The following is a 12,817-nucleotide window of genomic DNA, read 5'->3' as shown; positions in this document are numbered from 1 at the left end:
TCTAAGTATGCCCTGTGAGTCGAAAAATGGATTTTGTGTTTTCCTCTTCTTCCGTGGCATGCTATTTGATTTTTTTGGATTGGAAGCCAATAAAATGGCTGAGTGTCAAAGACCAGTTTCCAGCGTTTGCTGGCCTCTAGATACTGTGACCTCTGCAGCACATTATGACGCTCGTCCGACAAGAATCAGTATCGACACAGCCCCTGTTTTACAGCACAGGCATTTACACACATTATCCATACAGGTCTCCCACTCAAGCCCTCTCTTCATGCATCTTTCTCACAATCATCCTTACAAGGGAGGAACAGTGGCCAAGTGGTTAGAACAGTGGGTCTGAGATCCAGGGAAGCCAGTGTTCAAATCCTTGCGACCTTAGACAAGTCACTTTGTCTCCCACTGTCACAAGTTCCCACTTAGATTCTAAGCTCTATAGGGAAGGAACTTATCAGCATTGCACAGTGCTGTCTATGTCCATTAGTGCTATAGAAATGATAAGTATTATTTATATATGGACACACTGTTGGGATCTATCTTGAACACAGACATACCAACAAGGACATAAACAAATCTAACAGAGAGAGCAATACAAAAAAATAAAAACCAAAAGGGAAAAATGAGGTAAATTCTGTTCCCATTCCTAGGGGCTGGGTGTGAACCAGAGTGAAGGATTTCCTATGGTGGGGGTGGGGGAAGGCAAGCTCCGCCTTCTCCTGCACCAGCAGGCGGAACATGAGATTGTCCGGACAAGACTGAAAGAAAGAAAAAAAAAAAATCACTCTAAATGCCTTCCAGACAAACTTACTCATTTATTCCAGTTTTAACTCATCTTTCCACAAGTTGCTCAAGGCAAGGAACAATACTGCAATAAATATGCAAATAAAAAGAAAAATAATCACAACAACAAATAAAATACATCAAAACAAAAACAATAAACCACAAGAAAATTGGTTTAACAAAACAGTAAGATAATAAAATAAAACCTAGTCTGCAGGGATAAAATCTCATAGAATAAAAGCCAGCTGAACTAACCATGTTACCTCCATCTGTCTAAAACCCAGGTAGGCATGATTTATTTTATTTTATTGTAGCTGGCATGAGGTCTAATGGTGAAATGAGTGAGTTGACACTATTATTTTTTTATAAACTTCACCATCTGTCTTGAAACTTTGCTCTTCTTCACTTTTTTTGGCATTCAATCCTGTGACAAAATTTCTGCAAAAAAAAGGAAAAGGTGGATATGTATCTATATATATTTTGTTGCAGAGAAGCACTGAAAAATAAATACAGAGCTAGACCAGTGGCTCAGCATCAGTACTGCCTGGCTCATCCCTAGGATCAGCTGGGGATGCCGTGGAGGGACGGGATGGGGGAGAGGAAGTCTCGGTCATTGTGCAGCATGAACGCCTAGCAGCCAGATTCTGGGTCCACGTCAGCAGAGTTCCAGAAGAAGCCACCCTTTCTGGCCCCCAGCTGAGGACTGTGCCTGCCGTGGCTGCATAGAGTTAGGAGGATTATAAGCAACCACAGTCATCTAACAAGAACCTGCTGGAAATTCCCCAAAATAGCGAGACTGAATGTAATCAGAAGCTGGGCCAAGTCTCTGAAACTCCATGGAACTTCTCCAATGTGAAAAACTTTAAAAAAAAGCTCTCAAAACTGCCTTCTTTAAACAGGCTTTCCAATGAAGGACTATGAAAAGCAATTCCCTTCTTTACTTTTCAACCTGGATTTTGGGTACAATGTGGGCTGTCTAGACATCCCTGTCCAATGCTGAACATTTTGTTTTGTTTTATGTATCATGTTATCTGTAATTTTTAATTATGAACGTTTTGTTATGTAAACTGCCTTGGGCATTTTATAATAGAGTGTGGTATAGAAGCTTTTAAAAAGAAATAAATAAATGAGCCAGGCAAGAGAGTCCCTGGCTGGTTGTGAATGAAATCTCGTAACATTGTGAATCAAGAGGCCAGTTCCCAAGGAGCTCGACTCCTCAAGGAGTACCAGGTAATTGCCCCATATCTGCTACAGGTTTCAGATTTTTACAATATACACTATGGGCTGCACTTAAAGCAAAATTAGAAAAAAAAAATATACAGAAAACTGCAAGTCAGTTTGTACGGTTTTGACATAGCTCATCCTTTTGCACAATGTCTAAATTTCCTGCAAGGGAAAAAGAGCCATAGAAAATATTGCACAGAAGCATCTTGTGCAGAAAGCCTTGCAGGGTCATTTGCTCCAAATTATTATTTTGGTTGCACAACAGAGACTTTTGCTTCTACCAGCTAGAATTGCTCATGTTTGTTGTCGTGCTAAATGAACCAATTGTTGTTGCTGTGGTCCCTAACCTCGACATCGCTGTTCTCTGCAGGATTATGGGGCATTGTCAACAATGCCGGGGTGCTTGGCTACGTGGTGGATGGCGAGTTGCTTCCTATGAAGGTTTACAGGCAGTGCATGGAAGTGAATTTCTTTGGGGCTGTTGAGGTCTCCAAAACGTTCTTCCCTTTGCTTCGGCAAGCCCAAGGAAGGCTTGTTAACATTTCCAGCATGGCCGGTGAGTTAAACTAATGTTAGTCCTTCTTGAGCAATACTGTAAGAAAGAGAATTATTTGATTTGATATAAATAAAGCAATGCCTTTGTTTAGTGAAGCTCTACTGGCAGATACAGGCTTTTTAATACATGCATAATACAAGGCTAATGTTTTCATCAGCCCTTCTCATCATCTGGACACTGCATTATTAAATTAGTATTTTTTTTATATAGTAACTTTCATCCATACTGGATACCAGTGTGTTTTAATTAGACTAGTTTCCTATAGGGACACTAAGCTTATAAGATCATTGTGTCTGTCTGTTCCCTCCACCCCCACCAGCAAATAACTTTTGAAGCATTTATCCAATTTAATTCATATTTGTGCCAAAGATTGTACAGCACAGAGCACCCTGTGACACCCCACACCTACCCTTCCAGCTCAAGCTGTTGATATGTTCCTGACACTTAACAGTTCCTTTTTCTTTCCTAGAACAAAACAGTTCAGTTCAGCTGAAATATCAGAGAGGTCAGAGCACATTGTCATGTCAGGGCAGAGCTGTAGCCAGACAATTTGGCATCTATGGCCAAGTGAAAAAGCACACCCTCACCCTGAATAACTTAGAAGGAATATTCAACAGCATGGCTGTGCTGCTGAATATAACCGAATAAGTGCTAGTTAACCAGATAAGTAATATCCAGATAACGTTAGACCTGCTATTAAGCAGGTTTAACATATTCGATTAACTTAACCAGATAAGGCTGAATATAATACAGATGTGCATTTGGTGGCCATTTGTTCATTCGTTTCACCATTACGCACACACCTTACAGTATGAGCGTACATGGTTATGTGTGTAACTCATGTACACGCGTAACAGTGAAACAAATGAACGAATGGCTACCAAATGCACATCCCCAGAATATAGGTACTGATCTGGTTAAAATAAATGGGTAAGTTGCCTTGCCTTGATCCACTCATTGCCCGCCCCCAAGATATCCAGCTATCTACTTAGCCGGATAAATACTTATCTGGCTAAGTAGTGTTTCAGTATTGGATCCAACATTGCTATTATTTGGAACCTGTATAAGTAGGCAAAAGTGTGACCTGAGTCCCAAAAAAGTGACCCTTAGGTCTGAATGGATGAGATCCTTAGTCTTGCAGAACTGACCCCTTAACCTCTACCCAACTGACTAGTAACATCTACCTTGTCAAGCAGTACAGGCTGAAAACAGCGTATGTGCTTTTAAGCCATGATGAGGCACACGCGCCTTTTTTGCTTCTGCTGAAATGTGGCTCCATCATTATGGAGTGCTCTGCCTGCTGAATTACACATTACTGATGATATTAAACATTTTAAGAAACAAGTTAAGGCATTCTATTTTAAATTTGCATTTAATTTGTAATTTTTATTGATTTTATTGATATTATATGTGTGTTTTATATGGCATGTTGTACAATATATGAAATGTATGTGTAGTTTAATGTTTTAATTATATATAGATGGCTGCGATGTACTCCGCGCCAAACACATTGCGAAGGTCGCAGAATACCCAGGATTCACACAGCAACAAACCTTACAGCAGGGCCTATTGCTCCTCCTAACTAAAGCCCTTTGCACAACAGGCTCCTCTCTCCACACATCTGGCTGACCTGCTTACCCACTTTCTAAACACTCTACACTGCTTAGTCTCTCACTAAATTTCTCTGTTTGTCACAAGTCCAACATGTCTTGTCAGCGTACTCTTCTCCTTTACAGCTGGTTACTTTCTTTCTTCTCTTTATGAACGAGATCAACCCGTTTCCCACTTCTGATGATACTGTCAAGCCCAGTTACATTTCCAGTGCATGGTGTTAACGTGCAGTTTGAAACAGCACACATTCCCTCCCGCTTTCTCCATTCAGCCACCATACCTGGGAACCTTTGAGTTGTGGGCACCCTGAGATTCCGTGTGGAATGCAGGAGGGGTGCCTGCACCAACTTTCTTCCATTCTATCCCACCCCCCCCCCCACCCCCACACACACACACACATTCTCTCTCACACACACATTCTCTCTCTAATTTCCGCCCCACTTTCAGGGAGGACCCCAGCACACTCCCTTTCCCTCACCAAGCCCTACTTCAGCACTCTCCCCCTTCCCCAGGCCCACGATTAACTCCAGTTTCCCTTGCTTCCTGCCACACTAGTCCAGAATGATTGGGTTTGCTGCGCTTTCCAGCTGATGGAAGCAGAGAATTCTTTTTTTTTTTTTAATACCTATGACATCACCAGTCTAAACATGGAGCATGGAACCTATGCTGACCAATACTCTCAGAACTCCAGCTGATGGGCAAATTTCTGATGGAGCAGAAGTTTTGAGTTTATCAAGTTTTTAACCTTTGTTAATTTTGGAGCAAAAAGAAAAAAACAGAATTAAATTACAAGATCGAAATCTTTTGGGCTGCCTGGCCATGCACCTGACCATGAGTTCAGTGTAGCAAGCCACAGTTTGACATGTTCCCAGTCCTTTTTCAGGTTGAGCCTCAGTTAGCCTAATTTAAGGTTGAGGAAGAGGATCCATTCCAGATTGGTTATTTTTAACCTTATTTCAAAGTAAGCTTTTCTTTATCTGTTTTTATTGGTATAGAAAAAAAAAATGGCTGAAGGGGAGAGTAGGGGTTCTGAGACTTTCAAAGTAAGGCAAAGCTTAGAAAAGTCATAAAGAGAGTCCTTCAGCATGTGTAGGAATATATGTTAGAACCTCCTTACAAGCTCGGGACCTGGCATTTAGCCTGGTCTACTTTAAGGCCGGTAAGAGCAGCATATAAAGACACCCTCCAAGTTCCCTTTCAAAAAACAACTTCAGGAATGAGAGCCCTCTCAGCGTCTGGTCCAAAACACTGGAATTCTCTCCCTCCAGACCTACGGCTAGAACACTGCCCGGTTACTTTTAAGAAAAGACTCAAAACCTGGTTGTTCAATCAGGCCTTTTCCCATTCAGATAATCCTCTGAATTAAATTCCTCCCCGTTCCTCAGCAGTATTTACACTTTTCCTATTCATTTATATCTCCTTAGTCAAAAATTTCATGTTCAGATTTGCTCCTCTACTTAGCTCCTGTTGCCTTCACTACGGTTCACATACCTAATCCTCACTCCACTAGCCGTTTATTATATTTGTACAGTGACACCCTTATGCCCCTCTGTTCCAAGATTTCAGTTTGGTGCTATACCTTAGCGTCAACCCCTAGTTTTCTGTTGCTTAGTCCAAGACCTAAGCCTCTGCGATCACATATGTTTTATATTTACTCTCTTTGAGACATTGTTTTCTGTACAAATGTTAAATGTTATTCTGCTTGTTTTTGGTTAATAAGATATTTTATTTTAGTTCTTTGTAATTGTTCACATTTGAAGCTCTGTTAATGTTCAATGTAATTGCTTTCATTTACTGAAGCACTGTTTTCTGTTCAATGTAAACCGAACTGATTTGTAAACCCTTACAAGAATTTCGGTATATAAAACTGTTAAATAAATAAATAAATAAACAGGAAAGAAATTCATCTCTAAGGGGAGCGGGGTTCTCCTTAGAAGGGGATAAGAAGCTATGCCCAGGGAGAACACGGGACCCCAGGGAAGAGAAGGAAGCTTAGGTAAGGCTAATACTGCCTTTCAGAAAATAAGACAGGAGACCCAGAAAATAATTCAGGAGACCCTGAATTATGATTCAATAATAAAGGGTATGCGCAGAGCACCATCAGCATTTCCTCTTTATTCAGAAGTGGGGAATATGATCGTATTTGAATGGAACCCTCTGGAGTCAGGATTTAGACGTTAAAAAAAACATGAATTCAGAGGTTTATCCTCCACCTCTAGAGGTGCAGCAGTGTTTGATGCAGATGCATCAGGTAGATGCAATGGTCACAGCGGCGACCAGAAAGATACCTATTCCTGTGGGAATGGGGCGCTGTATTTAAGGACTCATCCCAGGATAAAAACGACAGAAGTCTTACTAACGCATGTGTTTTCTTCAAATGCCAAAAGCTATTCAGATGGCGATCTGTACAAGCCCTATTAAGATGGACTCAGAAACTTAATGAAGGTGATGATGCTGCACAGCTTGAATCACAGCGGCTTATCTATCTGATGGTCTTTATGATCTTATAAGAGTGTCTTCATGGTCTTTTAGCAGTAGCAGTGGGTGCTACAAGATTATTAGGGCTCCGGCATTGGGCTGCTGATTCCTAGTGTGGACAGTAATAAAAAAAGAAATCTAAGTTTACCTGCAGAAGGGGGGGGGGGGAGGGGAACCCATACCCCCTGGAAGCTCACTGGCTGGCTGGGTCTGTCATGGCTTTTTGAAGAAACTTGCTGGGGGTTTTTTTTCCCCCAGGCACAGTCCGAGATTAAGAGGGGCCATGGTACAAGGGACTCCCAACGCAGCGTCCTGCTGCAGGAGCATGTCCCTGCGTGTCTTTGCCTCCCATGGCTCTGTCCATGCTTTGAGGGGGCTGGAGCGAGCACTGCCGTAGTGTGACTCAGCCGTGGCAGATAAGAGGCCGCCGCTGCTGCTGCTTAGTAGCAGCAGCGGAGAGCGGCAGGGAGGATTGAGCGAGCTCCTGTTGCTGGGCCTAGGGTAGTTGCGGTGGTGATGTCACCACGCAACCGTATCACGGTGGCAGCGCAGGGGCAGTACAAAAGTTTAAAAAAAAAAAAAAAAAAGAGGAAACAAGAAAATAAACAGAATAAATAAATAAAGATAAATAAAATAAAGGTGCCGGTGAGGAGGACACAACAGAAACAGGGGAACCCGAGCAAGCCCCCACTGCAATCGTACATCCCTGGCAGTACCAGCATGCAGAGGGGCAGAGTGGGGCATGCGGCCGGCGAGTCATCGGGGGCGTTCCGGGGGCATGGCCGCGACCTCCGGGGGCTGGTCCGGAGGCCGCGGCCATGCCCCCTGGAACGCTCCCGATGACGCACCGGCCGCGACACGCCCCCCCGACATGCCCCCGATGACTCGCCGGCCGCAACACGCCCCCAGGAAAGCCCCGGGACTTACAAGCGTCCCGGGGCTTTGCACGTGCCGGCAGCCTATGCAAGATAGGCTCGGCGCGCGCAGGGGGGGTTTGGGGTAGGTTTTCGGGGGTTATGCGCGTAACCCTTTGAAAATCTACCCCAATAAGTGTATTTAAATCTCCATACAATTCCTACAAAAGCTATTTCAATAGCTCTAAAGTCAGGGCTCTGAACCTGAGATCAACATCTCTTCCTTCCCCCTCAAGATTGCAACCAGTAAGTTATATATTTTGATTACCTGTTGGAATAAAACACTGTTGGAATTTGGACAAGGTGTCTGCAGTGGAGATTCAGTACCTGGTTTAGCTGAATGAGTAGCAGTGCATGGGTATTGTGAGATCATTGACAATAAAAAGGAAGGCAAAATAAAATCATGAAGTCTAAGAAGATTCATGAGGGATACAGCATAAAATAAACAATTCAATTAAAGATTGCATTTGTGTACATAACTGAGAACTATGAGGGCTTATTAGAAACATCATATGCAATGAAATATAAAGAAGACAATAGAGGAAAATATGCTCTTTTTGAAGTCTTCACCAAATTCATTGGAGAACTAGCAAAAATGAGAAATGATCCTAGTTTCTATTTCGATATTCCTGAAGCCAACCAGATAAGCTATTTCTTCAATGAGAGGCCAGCCAGGAAGTATGGCAATACCAGGAAACCTATATCCATGCATAAGGCAGAGGTGTATCCCACACCCTCTGATCCTTTTCCTGCTACAGATAAAACAGAGGATCCAAATCAACAATGCAGCACAAGAAACCTCATCCTCTCAGAAAATGTTGAGGTTTCAGGAAGAAATCTTTGAAAGAGTGTAAAGAACTACTGAAAACGTACAGAATTTACTATAGGTGTTGTTCTTCATCTAATCACTTGGCAAAAGACTGTAAAGCAACCATCAGGTGTACAGAGTGCGACAGTGATCAACATATCAGTGCTCTACACCCTGACAAGATAAATGGATGATTTTAATGATAGGTTACAAATTTTAACTAGGGAGTCGTCACATGGAGGCCCGCCTAAGTCCAGCCAGCCTCGGCCCCCAAGGGCTCAACCTGAGGGGAACGTGGGTTGGTATTGGCGAAGCTCCAGTAGGCCTCCGTCTCCTAGCCTGCTCCGCCTCCCGACGGTGGGGACCCAGAATACCTTAAAGGACCAGATCCAGAGATCTGGTCTGCTCCACCTTAATCAATCAATTAATTAATTAATCAATTAAAGAATATTTCTATATCACAGCAGTTTCCATTGTAACATCACATACATAAAATATGAAATACAATGCACTGTATTCCTGACCTGTACTCTATTCAAACTGGATGCAAAAAAGATTCTTTTTTTTCTGGAACTCCTTGTTAACATTCCCTTCCAAATTCCTGCTGAAACAACCACATCTTTAGAGATTTTTTTAAAGATAATTATTTCATTCTGTGTTCTTAATTGTTCTGGCATGTTCCAGGCATTAGGACCCTCCACAGAAAAGGCACAAGCTCTAATCTCACCCAAATGTGCATTCTTAATAGATGGAATTTCTACTAATCCCTTATTTTGGGAATGGAGAGATCCAGGAATATAGACTCTCAATGCTGAACACAGCCATAATGATCTTTTGTTGTTAATCAAATTATGCATCAACATCAACATCTTATAGTTGACCTGTGTTCTCATAGGAAGCCAGTGCAGTGCTGCCAAAACTGGAGTATTGTGATCAAATTTCTTACAGTTTGTTAACAGCCGAGCAGTTGAGTTTTGAAGTAGCCGTAAAGAGGGATTTTGGGAGTCCCAGAAACAAGGAATTACAAAAATCCAGGCTCGACAGTAGTAATGATTGTAGGACAAACCTAAAATCAGAAGGCTTTAAACAGGGAATTATGGTCTGGGTGGAACACGCAGGGAAGGTGAATATCTAGCTGGGCCCAGGAAGGAATAGGAGGCTCCAGGGAATGAAGGAACATAGAGAAGACCCAGATTGAGGGACTGTATGTGTTCTCATACTTCTTTGTTTATAAACACGCAAAGGTGTGCAGAGCTGTTTCTTTTTCGTTGTACAGTAAATAAAAGTGCATGAAAATCTAGCCGGAGCCTAGCCTGGCCATTCTGACTGCACACAGTGCCATACTGCTATATCATTGTTATTAGCCAGTTCCAAAGTCTTTTATTTTTTCTAGTACAATAAAATTTGTTAACCTTTTCAGCATGGCATCATTTCCTTTTGCAGAGGTTTTCTGGACTAACATCCTCAGGCAGGACATTTAACTAAATATATCACTGCTTTCCCCTCCTACCACTATCCGTAACTACTCAAAGTCCGGCAGTGAAACATCCTGAGTCCTTACTTAACTTCATTCCAAAGTGTGAGGAACTCTACCTTGAGGAGTTTTACACTGGTCCAGCCTGTGTCTTTCAAGATTGTCTTTCATAGGAAGACTGTTACTTGGAGGTGAGCTGGAAAAGTTAGTTAAAAGCCTAAGAGAGTCCAGAGCACAAAAATTACCAGAGGACAGAGCAAAATCTTATTATAAATTTAGCAGAAGTCGCAGGCAATTCCGCAATTCCAGAAGATATAGAACTGGAATGTAATGATTCAGATGGACTGAATCAAATCACGGTGAACCTAGAAGATGTGGTAGGCCTGATTGACAAATTGAAGAGTAGTAAATCACCTGGACCGGATGGTATACACCCCAGAGTTCTGAAGGAACTAAAAAATGAAATTTCAGACCTATTAGTAAAAATTTGTAACTTATCATTAAAATCATCCATTGTACCTGAAGACTGGAGGATAGCAAATGTAACCCCAATATTTAAAAAGGGCTCCAGGGGCGATCCGGGAAACTACAGACCGGTTAGCCTGACTTCAGTGCCAGGAAAAATAGTGGAAAGTGTTCTAAACATCAAAATCACAGAACATATAGAAAGACATGGTTTAATGGAACAAAGTCAGCATGGCTTTACCCAGGGCAAGTCTTGCCTCACAAATCTGCTTCACTTTTTGAAGGAGTTAATAAACATGTGGATAAAGGTGAACCGGTAGATATAGTATACTTGGATTTTCAGAAGGCGTTTGACAAAGTTCCTCATGAGAGGCTTCTAGGAAAAGTAAAAAGTCATGGGATAGGTGGCGATGTCCTTTCGTGGATTGCAAACTGGCTAAAAGACAGGAAACAGAGAGTAAGATTAAATGGGCAATTTTCTCAGTGGAAGGGAGTGGACAGTGGAGTGCCTCAGGGATCTGTATTGGGACCCTTACTGTTCAATATATTTATAAATGATCTGGAAAGAAATACGACGAGTGAGATAATCAAATTTGCAGATGACACAAAATTGTTCAGAGTAGTTAAATCACAAGCAGATTGTGATAAATTGCAGGAAGACCTTGTAAGACTGGAAAATTGGGCATCCAAATGGCAGATGAAATTTAATGTGGATAAGTGCAAGGTGATGCATATAGGGAAAAATAACCCATGCTATAATTACACAATGTTGGGTTCCATATTAGGTGCTACAACCCAAGAAAGAGATCTAAGTGTCATAGTGGATAACACATTGAAATCGTCGGTACAGTGTGCTGCGGCAGTCAAAAAAGCAAACAGAATGTTGGGAATTATTAGAAAAGGAATGGTGAATAAAACGGAAAATGTCATAATGCCTCTGTATCGCTCCATGGTGAGACCACACCTTGAATACTGTGTACAATTCTGGTCGCCGCATCTCAAAAAAGATATAATTGCGATGGAGAAGGTACAGAGAAGGGCTACCAAAATGATAAGGGGAATGGAACAACTCCCCTATGAGGAAAGACGAAAGAGGTTAGGACTTTTCAGGTTGGAGAAGAGACGACTGAGGGGGGATATGATAGAGGTGTTTAAAATCATGAGAGGTCTAGAACGGGTAGATGTGAATCGGTTATTTACTCTTTCGGATAGTAGAAAGACTAGGGGGCACTCCATGAAGTTAGCATGGGGCACATTTAAAACTAATCGGAGAAAGTTCTTTTTTACTCAACGCACAATTAAACTCTGGAATTTGTTGCCAGAGGATGTGGTTAGTGCAGTTAGTATAGCTGTGTTTAAAAAAGGATTGGATAAGTTCTTGGAGGAGAAGTCCATTACCTGCTATTAAGTTCACTTAGAGAATAGCCACTGCCATTAGCAATGGTAACATGGAATAAACTTAGTTTTTGGGTACTTGCCAGGTTCTTATGGCCTTGATTGGCCACTGTTGGAAACAGGATGCTGGGCTTGATGGACCCTTGGTCTGACCCAGTATGACATTTTCTTATGTTCTTATGGAAAATAATTCTTCATTCAGCCTTTAAGAATGAGTGGATGATTTCAGTCCTTTTGTGGAGTCAGAAAAACAAGACCTGATACAACCAGAACAGTTATGGCACACTCAAATATCCAATGAACTTCTGCAGGTCCAAAAGGCAGACATCTTCAGCTATTTTACAGAGTGGATTCAAGTTACCACAGACCAGTAGGTCTTAAATATCATCCAAAGAGGTTATTTGTTCGTTAGCAATTGACAGTGAGTTCCCCAGCCTCTAAACAAGTCAGCTTGCTCCACATATATACATACATAGTAACAGTAATGATGGCAGAAAAAGACCAAATGGTCCATCTATTCTGCCCAGCAAGTTTCTGTTAAGTGTGGTAACTGCCGCTTTGTGCAGGTCACCCACATGCGTATTTTTAAGGATAGCAATATTTACAATCAAACCCAAGCAACTGTCAAACCCATAACAAAATTACTGCCAGCAACATTTTTATGGGGTGAGCAGCCTTCTTGATAATTCAGACATTGCTGCTTGAATGGGCTTTGCTTTTGGACGACCATAAAAGTAGACCTGTGTTTCATCTCTAAAGTCTGCGTTTCAGTACCCCAATTCCTTGTTTTTCCCTCGCTGTCAGAGAGCGATGTTGCAGTTGCGTCACAAGCATTAAGGCTATATGGTTAAGGATAGTGATCCCTACGCCTTCTGATAAGGGCAGTAACTGCCGCTCCATGCAGGTTACCCCCATGCACCCTTTCCTTTTGGATCCACAGTGTTTATTTCATGCCCTTTTGAATTTGATGACTGTTTTCATTCTCACCACTTTTTCCGGAAGGGCATTCCAGGCACCCACTGTGCTCTCCGTGAATAAACATTTCCTGATGTTGGTTCTGGTCGTTCCCCCTGGAGTTTCATTACAAGACCTCCTAGTTCTACAGTTTCCTTTCCAAT

The 12,817-nt window shown here is 42.0% G+C and overlaps 1 protein-coding gene across 1 annotated transcript in view; it reads left to right on the top strand.

Moving 5' to 3' along the window:
- HSD17B2 (hydroxysteroid 17-beta dehydrogenase 2) overlaps nt 1–12,817 on the top strand; it is a 125,415-nt gene that overhangs the window by 88,441 nt on the left and 24,157 nt on the right. Inside the window, exon 3 of the mRNA XM_029608121.1 lies at nt 2,369–2,554. Within this exon, the coding sequence (XP_029463981.1) occupies nt 2,369–2,554 (186 nt within the window). The remainder of the gene's footprint in view (nt 1–2,368; nt 2,555–12,817) is intronic.

Source organism: Rhinatrema bivittatum, chromosome 7 (assembly GCF_901001135.1).
Source record: "Rhinatrema bivittatum chromosome 7, aRhiBiv1.1, whole genome shotgun sequence".
In the NCBI taxonomy this organism is placed as follows: Eukaryota; Metazoa; Chordata; class Amphibia; order Gymnophiona; family Rhinatrematidae; genus Rhinatrema; species Rhinatrema bivittatum.
The sequence above is the reverse complement of the archived record's forward strand: the minus strand, read 5'-3'. Positions and strand labels throughout refer to the sequence as shown.